The 22,249-nt window shown below is 40.2% G+C and overlaps 1 protein-coding gene across 1 annotated transcript; it reads right to left on the reverse strand.

Annotated features, from left to right (window-relative positions):
- Positions 1-18,755: 18,755 nt before the first annotated feature.
- On the reverse strand, positions 18,756-21,389 carry LOC120292837 (nodulin-26-like). Its single transcript, XM_039311282.1, has 5 exons — positions 21,233-21,389; positions 20,595-20,816; positions 20,212-20,409; positions 19,364-19,425; positions 18,756-19,091 (listed from the first exon to the last, which is right to left on the reverse strand). The coding sequence occupies exons 1-5, from the start codon at positions 21,341-21,343 to the stop codon at positions 18,902-18,904; spliced, it is 783 nt and encodes a 260-aa protein (XP_039167216.1). The 5' UTR covers positions 21,344-21,389; the 3' UTR covers positions 18,756-18,901.
- Positions 21,390-22,249: the final 860 nt, after the last annotated feature.

The raw sequence follows: 22,249 nt of genomic DNA on the forward strand, positions 1-22,249 counted from the left end.
CAACATGTGATTACTTGTTTCTTCTAGCTGGAGGGGCAATTTCATGGAAAAGTGCGAAGCAGTCAGTTATTGCTATATCCACTATGGAAGCTGAATTTGTGGCATGCTTTGAGGCCACTATTCATGAATTATGGTGCAGGAATTTTATTTCTAGGTTTGTAATTGTCGACAGTATTGCCAAGCCGCTGAAAATTTATTGTGATAACTCTGCAGCAGTTTTCTTCTCTAAGAACGACAAGTATTCTAGGGGTGCTAAACGCATGAAGATCAAATACTTGTCAATTAAAGAATAAGTTCATAAACGAAGAGTGTCAATTGAGCACATTAGCACCAATCTTATGATAGCAGATCCCTTAACAAAAGGACCACTGCCCAAAACATTTAATGAGCATGTTGAAAAGATGGGTATTATTTGACATCATTAATGTTTGTATTATGATTGTATTAAGTTTCTATATTTAACACTTTGAGCTCATTTACGTGTTTATGAAATTTCCTGTTTTCTATTTAGTATACATTATAAAAATAGATGAAAGTAAATAGGATAGTTTTTTAAGAGACATTATAGTTGGACGATTACTATACTTTTCATTTATGGATTATGTTAAGTAAAATGCTATAGTTGTAGTGCATAGAAGGAACTATGTCGATTAATGACATACAACTGCTATGACTCGCATTAGTTTTCTTTACTTAATTGTGATTATTATGTGTTTGCCAATTTAATGAAAATTTTATAGCATAATGTTATTGTGCACATTACAGTTTTTATTAAACCATGAAAGAAAAATCATATGAGCAAAGTGGAAGAATGTAAGAATTATTGTGGCCCACATGATATGATTTAATATGGTTTAATAATAGTTGAAATGCTATAAAATAAATAATGTATTGGTTATGAGAAGTTGCAACTCTAATAAAACAAAGAGGTATGACTTTTATGGAAGTTAAAAAGGCGTTTTGATGGAAGGCACCTATTGAAAGAGCGTATAAACAGAGTTCGGTCCTCTCTCTGCGTACGATGAACAACAATAACAAAAAAAGAACTCGATATTCTCTCCTCCATTGATGGAATACATTAAAGAATAGTGGGTTAAGGGAGATAAATCGGATTTCTTCATTTGATTAAGGTTCTTCGGTTTTCCATAACGATTATCATCTAAGGATAACGCTATGGATAAAGGTACATTTTCATTTATTTGTGAAAAATCATGAAGATCAAAGATCACTATTTTATTATGAATTTTCGCACTAAAGAATTATATGAATTGTCTAATAGATAAATCTTTCAACAGCTATTTTGAAGCTTGGAAATATTGAAAACATATCACATTGGTTCATTTGAAGAAAATCACAAATAGCTCCCTCTCTGTTGTATCAAATTCTCTTGCTTTCCTTTGTGCAAAATGGACTTAATTCTAATGATAAATCTCTACAGTAGGTGTGAATATCTGTGATTTGGTAAGAGATTGATATAATGTTGTGAGAAGTGCTTAGGTTTGTAGAAACAACTCTAGAAAACTGTTGGGGTTTCATGAATCATGTATAGGTAAAATTAGCAAAACACAGTAGAAACAAAGATGATATATTTCTATACATAATTCTTTGAATGCGTTGTTTGTGTGTTTTAACCAAAAAAAAAAAATTGAATATAAAAGGGAGTTAAACGAATTACTTCTCAAAGCACGCTTTAAACGAATTGATTCGGATGTTCTTCAGTTCGAGCCCCATAAACGTCAGACCTATAGTTTAGACACACTACCAATGGACGTCAAATGGAAAAGAGAACTTTCGGATAATTACCACTATAATCATGCTAGCAATCTCGTGGAGACAATCCTCTATATCCTTGATGTTTTTAGCCACGGCCCAAATGAGAGAATCCCTTTTTCTTTCTCTTGTACCAACACGCAAAACACACACGCGTATCTCTCTTTTTAAGAAACCATTGATCATGCCCTCCGTTATGTAGCATTTTAGAAAAAAAAAAATTGAACGATCATGCATGAATGGTCAGCAACCGTTGTTGATCATTTATGCACATAGCTTTACTATTTTTTTTATTATATATAAATATCATTTATTAAACATGCACATGGTTAGCAACAATGTGCTCATTGATTAATCAATTAAATAAATGAATAAAAAATAATAAATAATAAAAGTACATAATCTTTATGTGTGCACTTGTAATACATTAACATATATTCACTTCGGGCATGCGTGTACATCATATGCAAGTAGGCTCGTGACTATAATACAAATTAGATTAAATCTCATTTAATTTAATTTTAAGTCGACTCAATTCGATTGTAGTAATTGCAAACACATTTGTAACATTATTTCCCTATTGTTCCACGTTATCCTAATTGTTTATGGTATGTGACATCTCTAAGTTTATCACTAAGCTGGTAGTAAGACTTGTGTGAGTTGGTAGTAAGACTTGTACTAACACATTAGTACTCCCAAAAAAAATTAATTGTCCCAATTAATCTTTGGGTCATACAAGTCATGATTGACATCTAGCAATATGTCATGGCTACCTAGATAGTGTGAATGATTTAAGAACATAATAAATCTGTCAGCTTTAATTACAGTGTAATTCAATCCTTCTATCTTATTATGTCACAATTAAACAAAAACCATTGAATATTTGTCAAGTCACCAATTCGATCATATGCACAAATCTAATTGACAAGCATTTTATTCAAGTCATAAACAATTTATTCTCGACTACAACCCCGGCCGAGAATTTTAATGCATTGTCATAATTAGATTGTATAGGACATCATTATTATACCTTTCATATAACAATGAGACAGATTCTATATTGCGTATACCTGCAACTTTGTATATGAACAAATTATGACCATAAGGTATAAAACGGATCAACGACCCAGGCATTACGTGCATTTGTGAACCATAGTTATTCAACACACAAGTTAACACTCGTATTTTAACTCAGGCATCACAATATCCAATGACTTGTGACTCATTATTCCCTTAAGTATCTGTCGAGACCAATTTTTTTTCGGGGGTGGACCATCTAAGGTTTGGCTAATGGATTGTTAAGCCTAGACTTAACTCGGACTCTCCCAAGCCCATACCAATTCGCGACTTAGGTTCAAGTTCTTAACATGCGAATGATATTTCAATCAGGAGTCGCCACTAATCTATTTTTGGTGGGTCGATTAGAAACCCAAGTAAAGTAATGAGAGTTTTACTTTACTCCTACGAACCAGAGATTTGTGAATTCAGGGACTTGGTTACGTTAGATTTCTCTAACGCCCTTTCGGTACCTTTATCTTTTATTTTGAAAAAATCGTTTGGCAAGCAACTTGAATTGATTTTAATTCCTTAACATGTGAGGTTACTATGCAGGTACGCAAACCACCAATTTAACACTAAAAAAAGCAAATGAATAAATTGCATGACTTACCTTATAGAACAAGATCTGCGTTGTTAGTTTAAATTCACATCAGCGTCATAAATATGATTTCTAATTAACACGCAATTTTTGTTTTGTTTTCACTTAATTAATGAAAATCATGCAATATGCAATGCATGCCACTAATTTAACATAAAATGATATGACATGGCAACATGACTTAGCTATATGACCTAAGCAATATCACTTAACTAAGCATGTAGTCTATCCTAAGCATGAGATGATTTATTCTAAATAATTTTTTTGTATTTTCTATGAGATTCAAAATTAAAGAAATGCAACATTTAAATATGCAATCTAAATTAATCTAATGACCTAATTCTAATGACGGGCAATTTCTAATTAAATGCATCTAACAAAAATCACTAAATAACGTGCATTGTATGAAACTAATTCTATATGACGTGCACGTGATTTTTATTTTCCTAATAAGCATGCAATCTATTTATGAAAAATTATCTAAACCTATAATATGCAATCTTAGCATGCAATGACGTGCAAAGAATGCTCTAATTCTACATGACATATGCATAATGACATTTTTTGTGTTTTTCCTTTTTTCCCTTTTTTTAAATTTCGAAATTAATAATTGTCATATAATTAAACATGCAATCCAAGTTTTAAAGAAAACTAGCAACCTAAATTAATTGATTTGATTTTTTTATTTTTGAAAATTCGAAATAAAATTCCTATTATGAACATGCAAACCCTAAAACTACATTTTTTTGATTTTTAAAAAAAAATGAAAACTAATTTAAGTAACACCACAAAGAAATCAAGCCATATTGATATCCAAATGTGAACCAATATCTTCGCGTGAGATCGGGTTGGCCCATTTCGCATAAATCACGAATCAAATCTCGAGCGAGAGATCGGATTGGCAATTTTTAAATAATTGCGAGTCGGATTTCGAGCTAAAATCAAACCGACAATCACTAATTTCAAGGTAATTTCATATCATGGAATTTCAATTTCACATTAAAGGAATAATTACACTAAAAGATAAAATAAAATAGCAAAAATAATAAAACAAAAATAAGATAAAGAAAATACCTAAATTTTCTTTTGCTTTTCTCTTTTTCTTTTTTTTTTTTTCTGAAAAGAAAAAGAAAAATAAATCTGGTGGCCGGTCCGGCGAGGGGAGATCGCCGGCTAGGGTTCCGGCGAGGCTTCGGAGGATGGCGTGACGGCGGCACGGCACCAAAGGGGTTCGGAATCAACACGAGGCGGCGTTAGGACAGCGACGCCGTGACCAGCGGGCAACAGGCGGTTCGGCGCGGGTCGTCGGGGCTCGCGGACGATGGCAGATCTGGAGCGACGGCGTCGGGGCAACTCCGGTGTGGCGAGATCGGTGTCCTCCGTGGGGCGGCGCGAGCTGGAGTGCTGTAGATCGGCAGCAGGGGCTACTGGCGGGCTGTTGGTGCAGATCAGTGGAGCTCGGGGTTACCGGTTGCGGAGGAGTCGGGCGTTGACGGCGCAGGGGCGCGGTGAAGGCGTCGGATCGCGGCAGGGACAACGACGCGACGTCAGGTGGAGGCGAGCCGGAGCGCTCGGGTCGCGGCTGCTGCAGGAGATCTCAGATCTGCCGGCGTCGGGGCTGGATCGCGACGGCAAGGGGCGAGGCAGGGGCTTCGATGCGTTCTGGCGAGGGCTCTGGGCAGATGCGGGTCGATCTGGAGCAACGACGTAGGGGAGCAACTCCGGTGCGGCGGATCGGGGTTGATGCGGCAAATCGGCGACGGCGGGGCAGCAGAAGCGTCAGATCGTCGCCGGATCTGGGAGTTGCAGGCGACGGGACCGATCTGTTGGGTCGACAGGCGCCGGGGTTCTCGAACGGAGATGCGGCGGCGAAACGTCGGGGGGGCGATGATGTGGTGGCACGGCTGGGGTCGGGTCGCCGATTGGAGGCGCTGCAGGCGTCGGGGCTCGGATGCCGGCGCGGGCGAGCGGGGATGGCATGGTCGGACGCCGGAGGGAGCGGACGGCGATGGCGATGGCGCTGGCGGAGACACCCCCGCGAGGAAGATGAACAGTCGCGTGGGGGCTTTTCTTTTCCTTTTTTTTTCTCACGTCACTTCTTTTCTTTGCCCTTTTCCTTTCTCTTTTTTTTTTCCCTCTCCCCTAAAACCGAAGAAGGCCCCTTTTTGCTCCAAATTTTTCGAAATTCCTCCCCCTCAAACCCTACGCATTTAATCTATTTATAGGCCACGGTTAGAGTTTTAATTTTTCCAAATCCGTATCCACGAAAATTCCTTTTTCCAAATGCAATATTTGTTTTTGATACGATTTAGGATTCCAAGAGGATTCTTCTAAAATTTGAAATCTCGCACAAATCAATCCGTAAAATCTTTCGGAGGATACGGGCTTGGGCCGATTTACTCCCTTTGTGAGCTTAGTCCAATTCACTAAATTAATATTCTGAACCATCAATTTGAACCCATTTGTCACCAGCCCAATGTAAATGTAAATTAAAATAAATGCACCTAAAACTATATGCTATGCAATTAATTAATTAACTAATATTTTTTTTAGGGGTTAAAATTAATCCCTAATTTTTTAATGCAATTAATAATTAAAAGGGTCACCAAAATTTAGGTGTCAACAGTATCCAATACTTAATGGTGAAGTTAATAACACACGGGTCTCAACAGAATTATTAATATCCACTCAATAATCCATCGACTGAGAACGATTTAAAAATTCAGTCTAACTATGAATGACGGTTTAAGAATAGGTCTAGTTGCAACTAATTTTATGGAATCATTCATAAATATAAAATAATTGGACAAATAAATGAATATGTCACTGCAATCAATTAAATAATAATGATAGTACAACTGAAATCCATAATGTGTAACTATTACATGGTAGCTTTAGGGCATACATCTAACAAAGACTTCAGGTAGATGTGGCATATTCAAGTTGTAACATTTAAAGAATTACAAAGCAGATTTTCTGGCCTTTCTAGAAAGTTGGAGCTAGGAGAGTGGTATAGGCCAAGTGAAAAGGTTGAATTGTTGTAAGCCTAAGTTGCATTTCTTTTATCCCTTAAAACTCTTTCAATTTCTATATGATAGAAGATTGTGCTTTCGCCCAAGTCCATGCTTGTATAACACCAGTGCCTCTTTTACGTAATGTCTAGCACTCATGAAAAATATATTCAAGTTTGCTAGAACAACCAATTCACTCTCTTGCGGTTATTCGTTTGTTCGTGCCTAATCCATTTCAATATCGAATGCAAAATTTGAGTACACAAATTATGGTGTGTAAAATTATAATTCTTGCAAAGCATATAAACAGTAAAAAAGATGTTTGCACTGAGATGCTAACTAAAAAACTTTGCAGATTCCTTTGAGTGAAAATGCATCTACTAAATTATGTGGTAGTCAGAAATTGCTAATCCGTGTTATGTTGGCCATTACATCCTTGGCTAGTAAACAAGAAATCTAATCAAATCATATAATTAAAGATATCAAATTGATCCAAAATGGATACCTTTATGTTATAAGATTGAGTTAATGGAACATAGATTATATTGCCTAATTTGAATCCAAGGAAAATGACGTGTAGAATGCATTTACTCAAGTTGATTTTGTAGAAATATTCCACGTCGCTTGACTATGGGATGAATTTAAATATTTCACTTCTGGCATTTTATGGATCTCCATACAAGGCAAGACTGTTGTTTCTCCGGATGTAATCCAATGTCAAAGGTTGAGTGATTTCCTTTCCTTTTCTTTTTTTTCTTTTGTTGGTTGGAAGCGAAATATTTCATTAACTAAGCAAAAGATGAGAGGCCCAGTAAATGGGCATCATTACATTAAAGGTCCAACGGAGTTTGAGGAGAGGACAAGACCCAATTTAGAGATAAGTAATTTTTCTTGTGGGCTTGGGCTATCCAATCTGTAACATGGTTGGCCTCTCTAAAGTAGTGTACTATTTGAATATTTGAGAAAGCCCTCATTCTTTCCTTACACTTGCTAACAAGAGGTTGAGTCTCCCAACTCAACTATTCATAACTATTCATGACTTTGACTAGTTGTAAGTTTTCTGACTCAAAAATAAGCACTTTGTGTTTTTTAGAAAAGAAGTAGTTGAAGGCTTCCCATAAGGCTAGGGTTTCAGCCATCAAGGGAAAGGAAGCTTTGAACGATTCAGCGACTCCTCCCAATAGCCTCCCACCCGAATCTCGGCAGATGTAGGCAATGGAGTGCTTTAGCGAACCAAGTACGTGCATTCCATCTATGGTGATCTTATAAGCTCCTTCCAGTGGTGGAATCCAGATTTGAGGTGTTTTGACTTCTCGATTTCGAGATCTGCTGTCTTCGCTATTCCCTAAGCCAGCTGCTCGGTGATGGGTCGATCTTCCGTCTGCACGGTGCCCAGGTCGCAGCTTTGGTAGACCTACTTTGCTTCCTGATTCAACATCAACTCTGGCGCCCAGAGCTCCTTTCCCATGGCGCGGCTCTCTGCTCAACTTCCTGTATTCAGGTCCACCGACTTTGCTTTCAGATTCACCGGCTTCTAGGCCGCCCGGCTCTCTGTTCCCATGTCGTAGCTCTTCATTCAGGTCGATGTTCCCAATTCCAGGTACTCTTCTTCCAGATCCTACAGCTACTCTACCTCCAGATCCTCTCAGCCCAAGTCGCAACTCCGATTGACCTACTCTGCTTCCTGATTAGGCTTTAGATTTAGCTCCCATAGCTCCTTTCCCAGGGCGCGGCTCTCCGCTCGGCCCTCGATTTCCGAGTTCACCGACTGTGCTACTAGATCCACCGGCTTCTAAGCCGCCCAGCTCTATGTTCCCAGGTCGTAGCTCTTCATTCAGGTCTCTGTTCTTGGTTCCAGGTGCTCTGCTTCCAAATCCGACGGCTACTCTGCCTCCAAATCTGCTCGGCTTTGGATTCAAGCGATTGTAGCTTTTCAGTGCCGCTTGAGCTAAGTCAATGATGGTCGACGCATCTGGTGCTTTGTCTCGAAAGATGGTCTGGTTTCAGACCTTCCAAATATTCCACAAAGTTGCAGCCACCAAATGCAAATTTAGGGGGTTAGTTGTCTTATCCTTGAGTTTACAGAACCATTCTTCAATCCATGTTAAGCCCTGGCTTGATATCTTAATGTTCAGCACAAGGTTGCCGCATATTTGTCTTGACCACAAACATAACAGGAAGAGATGTTCAACCGTTTCCTTGTCGTGATTGCATAATGGACATATGGGGTCAGGTAAGATTTTCCTTCGAAAAAGGTTATCCTTTGTTGGGAGAGCGTTTTGGCATAAATTCCACATGAAAATTCTTATCTTGGGTGGGGTGTGCAAATTCTTATCTTGGGTGGGGTGTGCAAATTCCAAACATCTTTCCACATAAAAGGTTATCCTCTGTTGGCACGGCTTGGTTTTCTTAATATTGCTCCATATTCTCCTTGATGTAGTTGTACCCACTTTTAACTGTATATTTTCCTGCCAGAGTACCAATCCACGCAAGTTGATCTGTTTCTGTTTGGGGTTTAATTGGGATAGCCAAGATCTCTTCAGTTGTTTGTTCCTCAAAGTGTGCCGCTAGAGTCATTTCGTCCCATCTCCCTTCCTCTTGATCAATGAGTTCCGATACTAAGGAGGGTTCATTAACATTCACGGGACCCTAAATAATACCTCTCTGCAGCCATTTATCTTCCCTGATTTTAATCTTGGATCCATCTTCTACTTTCCATATGACTTGAGGTGCAATCGAATTCCTTCCTAAGACCAAGCTTTGCCATCCCCATGAAGGTCGAAGGCCCTTTTTTGCATGCCAAAAGTCCATGTGGGGATAATAAAGTCCCTTAAATAAGCTGCTCCAAAGAGACGTTGAGTTTTGACTCAACCACTAAGCCTGCTTTTCTAACATTGCTTTATTGAAAAATGGAAGATCTCTGAAACCCATTCCACCTTTATCTCTCCTGATTTTCAAAGTATCCAATCTCTTCCAATGAATGCCTACTTTCTTTTCATTAGTCTTCTACCAAAATGAAGCAATTTTCTGTTCAATAGCCTTGCAAATGGAAACCGGTAGCTTAAATACTGACATTGCGTATTGTGGTAATGCTTGAACCACCATTTTCAGCAGCACTTCTTTTCCAGCTTTAGAAAGTAGCTTTTCCTTCAAACTTTCCAATTTTGAGCTAACTCTCCCGAGAATCCAAGCAAACATTTGTTTTTTTGACCCTCCCCAATCTGAAGGAATACCCAGATATTTGCTAGTTTTGTCAATAATAGGAACTCGCAATTCCCTTGCCATATTTTCTTTCAAAGATTGAGGGCAGCCCTTACTAAAGAAGATTCTCGATTTGTTTAAATTTATCTCCTGTCCAGCTGCTAGGCAATATTGATTCAAAATCATTGCCAAATTTTGACATTCTAGAGTAGTACCATTCATGAAAAAAAATTGAATCATCCACAAATAGTAAATGAGAAAGAGTAGGACACCTTCTATTTAGCCTAATCTGTGGCACCCCCGAAACGGCCCCCGATCCGTTAGGGTCGCCACAGTTACATTCTCTTGTAGCATAATACTCTGATACCAAAGAAATTTTAACATAACTTATAATACACGGGGTTTTCATTGTTTTCTTTACCGGTCCCTACGCAAATAATATGGCGGAAGCATAATTCAACTACCCTTCATCAAAATATAAAGTGATACACACCATACTAAAACTTTCATAATTTAGGCCGAACACTTTTATTTATATAAGGGATGGACTATGATAGTTGGTACAACAAAACGCCGAGGTCTTTTTGTGCCTGGCGATTACCCAAAAGAAAACCAACTTCTATCCTTGGATATCATCTGCATCCGTCCATCACCCAGGTGTCGGCATCCCAAAAATGCATCTCCTGCTACCCCCGACTCCAGATCATATCCAGTCAGGTCCGTTGGCCGGCGGTGGTGGTAGCACCCTCATAAGGCGGCCATCCATACGGACAAGAACTGATGTGTACTCCTGGTGAATAGGCCCGACAGAGAGGCCTACCTCAAAAGTCAGAAAGATCCTCACGCGTTCGAATACCAACCCGTGCACCCCAGGATAACGGTGCTCGGTCCACTCCCATTGTAAGTCAATCAGGAGTCCGTAAAACATGCCAGGAGTCACAGGTAGCAGCGGCATTTTCGTTTAGTCTGAAATGTTAGTCCCCAATAGGGGTGAGTACAATCACTCAGCAATAAAAGATCCATTACACTATATTATGTAGAAACTATAATCATCCAGATACATACAAAACACCCTTATCATTTATATATATATGCATGCCATCAAGGGTCTATTTTACTTGCACCACGTTCATAACAACAATTCAATGCCACAACAAACATATTTTCAGTGCCGGGTGAAACTCACTCAATTTCACAAACAAACTCTCATATCATGCCACATGCACACACATGCACTCCTTTAATGCACCGGTTTTAACGTTCAAAGAAAAGTTTCATTCCCCGGGGACCAGTGTTTGCATCCCTCCGGGCTTTCGCACCCAACCTGGCATCGCGAGACCCTCCGGCACAAACCTCCGGGCATCCAGAGCGTGTTCCGTCACACCCCTGGGCATCTCGCACCCCACCTAGCATCACGAGGTATATCCAGGGCTCGCCATGAAAATGGTTGCCCCTTCCCTCCGGATTTACGTACAATCCCTACAACCGGGCATCCCGAAACTCCCGAGGACCCTCCGGCACAAACCTCCGGGCATCCAACGGCGTCGACTCACTCGATCCTTGGGCATCCCGACACTCCCGGGGCATCGTCGGCTCACACCTCCGACGGTAACATTCACATCACAATATATATCTCATTACCAAATACATTTTGATGCAATGACGTCATGGGTTCCATGGATTCATAAGACTTAATCAAATTTTCCAATGTCATGTGATATGCTGAATATCAATGCATCTATCAAGTGAATAACAAATAACAACTCAAGATACAATGATTCTTATAACAAAATGAGCAGTTCATAGCAAAACAGTATAACAACCAGAATGCACGCCTTCAGTAGAGACTTCGAAATAACCAGCAAATGCCCATGAAAAATTCTGAAATTTTAACACGTTATAAATGAGATCTAGAGGAAAATTTTTCATTAAGGACACTAAGCCAGATTCGTTATGTATAATGAATGGTAGTTCACACAACTCAGTTCAGTATTCTTTGATATCAGAATAAAATCCAACAGGAAGCACTGCATATTAACAAAGAATTAAGCCATTGTATTGATTCCGAGAAATTCTGATAAAATTATATACTCTAGTTCACGCAATTCCTCACAACTTCCATGAAGAAATCGATATCAAATTCATATTATAACTCTTCATAAAATTTCTCAAAATTACAAGATTACACATAAAACTGCACTGAATTAAGCGAATCCCATAAATTCCCATTTCCACAGTAACTATCTTGCTTCCACAAGTCTACTAAAAGTCAATCTTTCATCAATAAATCAACAGGATCAAGATATACACAAAACCAACGTAATTCCTCAATCTCATGATCCTGCTTTACTTTGATTACCCATAATTTAACATTCTAATTCCAGAACTCAAATATTTCCAAGTGTATTGTACCATACTAGACAATAACAGCACCACATTATATAGATTCATGGACTTTCATCCACTTGCCTCAAGTCCTAGAGTTCAACAGCTAGGGAGTTCGGTTTGGCGATGCGGCCTAACGGCGGCGAAGACGAGCGGCGTCGACGGCGGCAGCTCACACGCACGGCAGAGGGCGGTCTCCTCTTCCTCTGGCCGTTCACTCCTCTGCTGTTCACTCACAATTTCTCTCGCTCAAACCCTCTCTTTCTCTCTCAAGTTTCGCTCGGTACCTCACTCTCTCACTCGCTGGTTTCGGTTCATTCTCTCTCTTCCTCACCTGTACGAGCATTTTGTTTCTTCATTTGTTGACTTTGAGAGTCAATAAAAATGAGATTCGGTGGTAGCAGGAAATGGTGACACCTCACACGTCCATGCAAGTGATGTGTCCTCTCTTGCTCGATCCTTCCTCATGCGTTGTCCACCAATCGGTAAGTTCACGTGGCTGCTGAGTCAATGAATTTTCCTTTTGTTGACTCATTTGCCGACCGAATGAAAGGGAAACTCGGGCAGCTTGGGCCAACAATTCGTGGCCGCATGGTCTCCGTGCGTGGCCCAACTTCTCCCAAAAGCTTACCATAATTTCTACATGTATATGAATTGCATGGGCCATTCGTGTGGCCGTTGAAGGGGAGGGTGGTGGTGACGTCGCGTATAACATCGAGGTCTTCAACTTAGCTAATTGGCGAGAAGGCTCGAGTCCAATAGGTAAAAGAAAACATGGCCATTGCATACTTGAGGGCCGTCGAATTTCCGGATGCCACATAATCCCTGTAATACTTCCATTATCCACAGCTTTCTTCATTAATGAGGATAAGACATTTACCACAATAATAAAGAGATAAGGAGATAAGGATCCCCTTGCTTGAGTCCTCTTGAAGGCTAAAAGTACTGAAGAGGTTCTCTATTAAATTTAATGTTAAGTGTGACCGTAGTAACACATTGCATTACCCATCTCACCCATTTCTATCAAAGCCGGTCTTAATTAAAAATGCCTCCAAGAATCCCATTCCACTCGATCATAGGCCTTCTTCATGTCTAATTTAAGAACCGCTTGGAATTTCTTTTTCCTGCTTCTTATTCTAATTTGATGCAACACCTCCTGGACAATAAAGATATTATCCTGAATTTGCCTCCCGCCAACAAAAGCACTTTGTTCTGCTGCTATAATTTCTGGTAGGAGAGGTTTAAGTCTATTAGCCAGCACTTTTGAAATAATCTTGTAGCCAAAGTTGCATAAGCTTATTGGATGATATTGATCTAGTCTCTCTGGGTTCGGAACCTTCGGGATAAGGGAGATATTTGTTCGATTTAGAGCTGGTGAAAGAAAGCCAGTTGTCATGAAGTTCTCCACCTCCTTAAAAATGTCCCATTTGATGTCTTCCTAATGATGATGATAGAATAGTCCATTAAGACCGTCTAGCCCGGGAGCTTTAGTAGCGCCTAGCCGAAACACTACATCTGTCACTTCTTTTAAAGTTACTTCAGCTGGTAATGTACTGTTCATTTCGTATGTTACTAGCACAGATATTTGATCTACAACTGGTGCGAAATTTCAGAGGACATAGGACTCATATAGTTCTCAAAAAATTGCACAATATGTTCTCTCAACTAATCTTGCTCAAACAGTCATGTGTTTTCTGCATTTTGTAGCATAGAAATCTTGTTTCTCTGTCTTCTTTGGATGGTTGTCTCATGGAAGTATTTTGTATTATGATATCCCCATCTCAACCAACTAATTCTAGAGCGTAACCCCCAGTACATTTCTTCTTGCCTCCCAAGCTCGTCAATTTCACCTTGCAACTTTTTGAAGTGTACCCTATTGAAGGGATCCAAAATATTGTTTGTTAGCCACTCTAGCTCCTGCTTCAGCATGCTGATTCTCCTTTTTCCGTTCACAAATTTCTTTATGCTCCATTTAGAAAGTGCATTGTGGACATCAAGAAGCTTACCAACTAAACCTTCCTGGGGCTGAGTTTTAGTTTCCCAAGACTTTAACACCACTTCCCTGCATTCTTCACTCTCAAGCCAAAAGGCCTCAAATCTGAAAACTCTTTTTCTCCTAACCTGATTTGGCTGAAGAGAAAGGAGGATAGGATTATGATCCGAGCCTACTACAAGGAGGGCATACGCTTCAACTTCAGGGTACATCAGCCGCCATTCTATTGTGCATACCACTCTGTCTAGTCATTCTTTCACATATTCATCCCCTTCCCTATTATTAGCCTAAGTAAATACACATCCCTTGCTTTCTAGGTCCATTAGTGAGCATGCATCTAAGCAATCTCGAAAAGCAGTCATCCTAAAGTTTTCAACCAATCGCTTCCCCACTTTTTCCCAATAAAATCACACTTCATTAAAGTCCCCTAAGCACATCCAAGGCAGAGTATTTATAGAGCTTATCTGACGCAGTCTCCCAAAGTTGCAGCCTCTTTGGGTATGTATATGGAGGATGAACAAAGGTAATCCTCATTTTATTACCCTTAACCCCCGCTTCACATCTCAAGTTCACAAAACTTTCAATCACTAAGTCAATTTCTAATAAAATACGATCATCCCACATAATAGCCAAACCTTCCGCCGTACCCACAGGATCAACTACTAAACAACTCTAAAATTGGAGTCTTCTCTTCACTCTCTACACAAACTCAATTTTATTTTTTGTCTTCATTAGAAAAACTAAAGAGGGCTTGAATTAAGCCGTTAAGGCTCTTAACTCTCGGACTGTCAAGTGTGTGCCCAACCCTTGACAATTCCAACTTAATATATTCATAGTTCATTTGGTGACTTATTAGGGCTAGTCACTACAACCCATGCTGCAACTTCTTCAGTCACCTAAGTAGGAGTGTCCAGAAGCTAAGTCTCATCCAACTGGCCTTGTATTGGGGTGGTAGATGCATGATCGCTGGCTCTTCTTTGTTTTTTGGTAGAGGGACTTTTAGGTTGTGTGAGGGTTTTCTTTCTAATGCTATCGAGGTAGTTGATGGTTGGACAATTGGATTGTTAATATGCTCTGGACCTATGAGCATAAGAGCTCTTTTCCTTGAGTTATACATGGTTATGTCTTTTGTGATGTTGTAGTTAGGGTCCATTATCATTTGTTCGGGACCTCCCTGCCGAATATTCTGATTAATGCTAAGAGGAATAGGCCAACCTTCTTCCATAACTTCATTTTGCCTTGGCTGCTCAGGGTTTCGGAAACAACCTCTTCTACATCTTCAATTGTTGATACTTCTTGGTAGAACACTTTCTAGAATGGGCTATGATCTCAGGTTTCTGCTTTCAGCTAGCTTCTAAAGCATCCCCCAGCTCGGTTGTGAATTTTTCCTCGTCATAAGGTGTCTCTTTACAATAATTAGCATAATGTCCAATTTTTCCACATGAATAACAAAAAAAAGGGCAATCGTTCATATTTGAAGTCCAGTCATACTTTCTTATTTCTGTGACACATCAATTGTCCTACTCGCAATTACTCCACTCTTGCTTTCCCAATATTTTGAAAAGCAAGGCCTCTAGCATCTGTTTTGACATCCAGAACCTTCCCCATTGAGCTGGCAATTTTCATTATCGTGTTTTGAGAGTTCCATTCTAGAGGGAGCCCAAATATTCTAACCCAAAAGGCACATGTCTTGAATTCATAACAATGTGGAGGAGTATCCGGCTCCCAAGCTTTTAATAGCAATAAGTGGTTAGAGAAGGACCAAGGAACTCCCTCCAATACTCGATTTTTGTCCCCCTTCATTTCAAGATACAAAGCTGATTTTCCCATTCTCTAAGGGTTTTACTTCTATATTCTCATTTTTCCATGCCTTTTTCATCGCTGTTGTAAGAACTTGGAAATTAATGGTAGGGTTCTTGTAGAGTTGCCCAACAAGGAGAATCGACATTCTTGAATTTTTTTTTCCTTTGATATTTCCTCATCTAGAATATGCATATCATTCTCATACATCAGCTTACCCAATATATCACAGAGATGGGTGAGATGACCCACTGCTCCTTCCTCCGCCGCCATTGCCGCTGGTGTTCTGCCGCTGGAGTTCTCTTGCTGAGGGACCTATCCGTTTTCCCCGATGTGCAGGAATATTGCCGTAAATGGTGAGAAGAAGACTTCGCCGTGAAGATCACTCCAGGATTTTATCCGTTGCCGCTGTTGCTTCTGAAGATCACTTCGGGGTTTGATGTAAGGGAATGTAACATTGAACCATCGGTAAAGATTCCAGCAAGGCCTACAGAATGAAGGGGCTGCGATGCGATTTCTATGGGTGGGGTGATGAGAACGAGAATTAAAGGCTAAGTTATGGTGGGGGATTAGGGTTTATGAAGGTGAGGGTGGGGGCGGCCATAGCTACACACACGGTAGAGGGGAGCTCCGAAAAGGAGATTTGTGAAACTGGTCGAGTGATTTCCTTGAATAGTCTTTATTTGGCTGAAAATCTTTTGATTGCTTATGAGAATTTCTAATGCCTTCGGGCAATCATTGCTGTCCGGCGCTTCAAAATATTTTTGTTTCCTCAGTTCGAAATAGTTCTGGGTGGAGAATCTGCTGAAGCGGAGGTTTGTGAAACCGGAAAAATACTTCTCTACCTCAATACACTACCCATCAGACATCAGCTCCTCAAAATAACTCAGACCAAAATAAACTCCCGATTCACGCTCAAGCGCGTGCACAGCTTCTTTGTAGAGAGAAGTTGTCCTCAATTTCGCCAGTAATCTCAGTAGGCACACAAATATTAGCAGTAATGTAATTCCAAAGCCAGCATCCAAAAAAAAAAAAATTAACATTTCTTTAGCCCATAAATTTTAATTTGAACCATTCAAATTGGTCTTCATGCGTAGTGAATTTTCCAATTTATTCGTTATATGCACTGTACCAGCGAAAACAATAGAATTAATAAAGAAGATGGAGAAGCCAGCACCTTGAAGGACATATTAAAGAAAATCATGATGAAAACAAACTTAGCATGTCGAAATACCTTAAAACCAATTCGAAATGAAACGACCCACTGCTCCATATGTGAGGTGCATGCGGCGGTGAATCACAACGAAATTTCAAGATCTAACTCGTTTGACGGTGGCGAATCTAATGGGGTATTTTTTTTCCTTGAAAGGAAAGTGTCAAAACAGCACTCAACAGCAACGAATTTGGTGGATACAGAGAAACTACACAGGCGCTCAAGCGAGAATAGAAAGTTAATTTTTGGCTGGAGTTATTTTGAGGAGCTAATACTTTTTTTTTTTTTTTTTTGGGGGTCAAAAGTAACGACTTCATTGAAATTACTTAGCCAAGTTTGGATAAAATACATTAAACGCATCAGCACATAGTAGATCGAATAGAGCAGGTGGGGGGTTTTCTAACCAATTTAATGGGAGGGAATTGGTTCTACGAGCTCTTGCCAGCCAATCCGCGGGTCGATTTGAGTCCCTGTTGCAATGGGCCAAAGAAAGGGCCCGATACTCTTTCATTTTTAGTTTGGCCCGGTCCACGACGGTCTTCGCTTCCCAACTGAAGTCTTTCGAAGAGTTGCAGCTTTGCACGAGTGGGAGACAGTCAGATTAGAATATTAGGGTTTCAAGGAGGGCGAAGGGGAGTGGAATGAGGCTGAGAAGTTTTTTTTTCTTTTTTCTTTTCCAATTTCACAGAGATCCACATCAATATTCATCACCCGGATCTATTTGGATCAGAGAAAACAAAAATGTCTTGAAACGCTGGACAACAATGATCGCCCAAAAGCATTAGAAATTCTCACAAGCGATTTAAAAGTGTTCCAGCCGAACAAAGACTTATTGAAGGATATGACTTAACTTCGGATATTGGATAATATCCCGGAAAACAACAAACTCGCCATGTATGAAGATACACAGACTGTGAGAGGTGTAATAATGCGAGATATTTCAGCAGATTTGATGTTCGACTCGTGAGAATTAGAACAAAAGGATAATTGACATAGAAGCAAGAGCAGGGAACAGGATTCGGACTAAGTCCGTAATTCAATTTTACCAAAACTCAATTGTAGGCCTAACATTGGTCTTGGCTTTCTATTTATAGTGTGTCAACTTTTGAGAAGGTTTGAGTACCTTACTCAAAATAAGTTTTAGTAACACCATTATGATATTGGATCCAAATTCGGAGTATGCTAGTGTCATCATCGCTTTTGTTCTTTCAAGTGCAGATCTTTCCTATGCATTTAAAACTAAATCCATGCATTCGATACCTACCCATTAGTGTAAACAGCAACTTTTTAAATTTACTGCAATTGGAATTTTTAGATACGATTTATTATCCAAATTAGAGAAAGACACCGCCTTCGAAAATTCACCCTCATATCTGAACCTAATCCCTTTCGACCATGGCACCAACCCCCCTTCCTCCCTCTCTCTCTCTCTCTCTCTCTTTCACATCAAGAACTTGAGATGGTGTCGAGAATCATCAGAAAAACACTGCAAGTTACAATTTGCTAGTGTAGCTCCCTTCACTTGATAGATCATACAATCAGGATACAATAACATTGCACTTACTCTTTAACTATAAGCTATTACGATGCTAAACCAAATATAGAGAGGTTTACAGATCAATAGTAATGAAGATTTCTAGTTTAGAAGGCAATAACAGCATATTACTGTTGTCTTGTCTCAGAAATCTATCAGCTATATATACCTGTCACGGTTTATCAGCTACGGAATCCAAAACTTCAACGGCTCTTTTATAAACCATCAATGGTCTTCTTTCAATGCGTAACTCGCTATCATCAGACCTGATGCACCATTATTTCAATCTATCTCACACTATCACCGTGCAGATTATAAGTGACTAGGCTAACCATCTTCAGTAGGAGCCGCTCCGCACAACCTCGCGCAAAGGCTTGTTGGTGAATCGGATGATGTTGTAGACAGCAGCCCCTGATATCGCGCCCATGGTCGGGGCAAGTAGGTATATCCATATCCCTTTGTAATGGTTAGACACAATCGCTGGCCCCAAGCTTCTTGCGGGGTTCATCGACCCTCCTGTAATTGGCCTAGTTGACGAGAGAGCACAAATCAATGATCAGTTTTCTCAATTTTGTTCCAAGGTTGCTTTCTTGCTTAAAGAAAACTTTGAAACAGAAACAAGACTGAAATATAAATGCCTTCGTCTGACCACCTTGGTTAAATCCTAAGCCTATATTTGTCATCATCTTGTGTAGACTAATGTGGAAACGAATAAGCATCATCAAGACCATTTGGAATGAGTTGAAACAGCAGAAAGACAAGTTTATTTAAAACTGCAGACAGGACAAGTTAAATTTACCCAGTAAACATCACATTGAGCAGTATAGTTGCACCCACAGCAAGACCAGCAAGCTCTCCAATCTGAACAAATCAAACACAAGATGATTAAACAATGGCATAATTGATTATTCATACAATAAATAATTGTCGCTATTGGATTAAACTACAGGATCAAGTCCATGTCATAAATAGTCCATCAAGATAAGATTTCTTAATGAGAATAATAATTGGGTTTGTTTATTATGATTAATGTGATCACACAGGATGAACATCAACTTGTCTTTTATTATTATTATTTTTTTCCTATCTTGTATTCAAATAATAAAGTCAGTTTTTTACGAGAACTACTGAGAAAACCAGCTATTATCTAAGTTGCACCGACACACGACATGGACACTCAATATGACACGACATGACACGACACGTCGATACGTTATTTTTCAAAAATAAAAAATTTCGATACGCTGGGACATGTTGTATATTAAATAAATATTTTTATTTTTAATTAATTTGATTTAAATTTATAAATAATTAATTAATTAAAAAGGAGCTTATAATGAATTTACACTAATCATTCATCATACAATACTTTTATTTTTTGAAATTACTTTTTAATTATATTTAATAATCCTTTCGATTAAATAAAAAGTCCCCGTGGGGTTCCATCCCCGCCGCGGCGCCCAGACTCACTTAATTCCTTTGTCTCTTTCCCCACCCTTAATTTTTTTCACTCATTTCCCCCTGACAACCTGAGACCACCTGAGACCACCTGACAGCCACAGGCTATTACTCCCTCCTGTCAGCCTATTATGTGAAACTTAGCCAAAAGAAAAGAAAAAAGATACCAACGCACGAAGTGAAACTCACAGCTCTACTGTCAGTGGCAACACCACAGATGACAAACATGAGGTAGAACGTTGTGATGAACTCGATCACAAAGGATTGCAAGTCCGACCCGGAAGGCTGTGTCCCTGCGAATTGGTCATGGCCCCCTGAGAACAACAACCGGAGTGTCCCAGCCGCAAGGGTCGACCCGAGTTGCTGCGCCAATACATAAGCCGGTACCTGAAAAGGAGGATCGAAACAACATTAGATGAGGGCATAACAGATAGGACATTGACCGTTAATTATTCGATATTTGCCCAGTTTTAATAAGCTCCATTACCAAATGCACGACTAAGACATGGTAGTTGGAAGCAATCCTGCTATGTAACCACGTGAGATGTAAGGTGAAAAATTTCCAAAATTACCTGCTTCAGTGGGAATCTCCTGGTGACGGCAAAAGCAATGGTGACGGCGGGATTGAAATGGGCACCGGAGATGTGGCCGACGCAGTAAACCAGGACCATCACCACGAGCCCCCACACAATCGCTATCCCCGGCAGCGTCACCACCTTCTCATTCTTGTTCACCACCACCGACCCACAACCCGCGAATATCAAGAAGTAGGTCCCCAACATCTCCGCTATCAACTGCGAACAGCCCAAGATCACTTTAAAGTCAATCCCGCATCACTCGTGCAGGTTCTATGGTGATTAATTTTGCTCCTAAGTTGCGTCTGTTTTAACTGGAGACTAATGGTAAGGAGAAAATCTTTGGTTTTGGACATAGGCTCGAAACTTCATGTTGATCTTTGGGGCAGGACTGCACTAGTCCGTACTGCCAAATGAATTCGAAAGATCGATGTTTCAAAAAAATAGAGTACACGTAGTTTTCTACCATGGGCAGCAAGATGCCAAGGAATTACGGATAAAATGGAGAAGCAAGGACATAAAACGAACTTAAAAAGGAGGGAAAAGGACTGATTTCTTTTCTTTCTCTTCTGTTGCAGCACGGGCACGAAAAGTACAGGAAGGAGACGACGGAGGAACAATCCTGGACATCTCACCTTTTGGAAGAAAGGCAGAGAGAAACAGGAGCCTGCCTCTTCTTTGATTTTGGGTGTTGAGTTCGTGTCCTTCACTTCCACCACAACATCATGACTTCCAATCTCAGCCATGACTCTCTCTCTCTATCAGAAGAAGAAATATCACTCACAGAGAGAGAGAGAGAGAGAGATTTCACTCGACTATGAAGTTTATATAGAGGATGATGGAAAACCCATTTATCGGAGAACCAAGAAACAAGAGCAGAGCTGGCAAGAGAGAGACAGAATACGTATGAATATGTCAGAGCTGGCAGAGCAGAGAGAGTTTGGAACAACTGTGAATGCGCGAGGAGAACGACGACGTTACCTTCTATGATTTTTTTGGTAAGGACGTTCCCTTCTATCATTTTTTCTTTTTTTGGTGAAAGATGGTGGAGGGTACGGAAATTCGTTCCCTTCTATTATTTATCTCTCTTTCCCATTACTCTTTAGGTCTTTTACGATTTGATTTGACATTGAGTACTTTTTAAGTTCTTTTTAGAGAGAGACATATTATTGTATGAATATGTCAGAGTCGGTAGAGCTGGCCATATTTGGTTTGGCTTTGGAAATGGGCTTTGGGACTTTAAAGTCCCTTGGCCAAATACAAATACGTTTGGTTCGATTTTTTGGACAATATTGGCAAGATACAATATAGGTAGCACGGACACGTTCAAAAGGCCAAAAGGCCTCCGTGTCGTGTCGGACACCCCGACACGTGTCTAACACGCTCGAACACGTTCGGACACGCGGTCAACGCGTGTCGGAGTTTCCGACACGTGGTCAACTTTTTTCGACACGCGCGTCGGAGCGTGTCCGGATGGCGGATCTGAGGTGCGAAGGAAGAAGGTGATGGAGGGTGGAGGCAAGGGTGAGGGAGCCGTCGCTCATGCGAGGGAGGGCTGCGACCACCGACTGCAACGCCGGAGAAGGCTGCGACCGCCGACTGCGCCGAGAAGCCTTCTTGATCGTCTTGGTCGGCTGCGACCGCCGACTGCA

The sequence above is a fragment of the Eucalyptus grandis genome, chromosome 4, assembly GCF_016545825.1.
Source record: "Eucalyptus grandis isolate ANBG69807.140 chromosome 4, ASM1654582v1, whole genome shotgun sequence".
Lineage (NCBI taxonomy): Eukaryota > Viridiplantae > Streptophyta > Magnoliopsida > Myrtales > Myrtaceae > Eucalyptus > Eucalyptus grandis.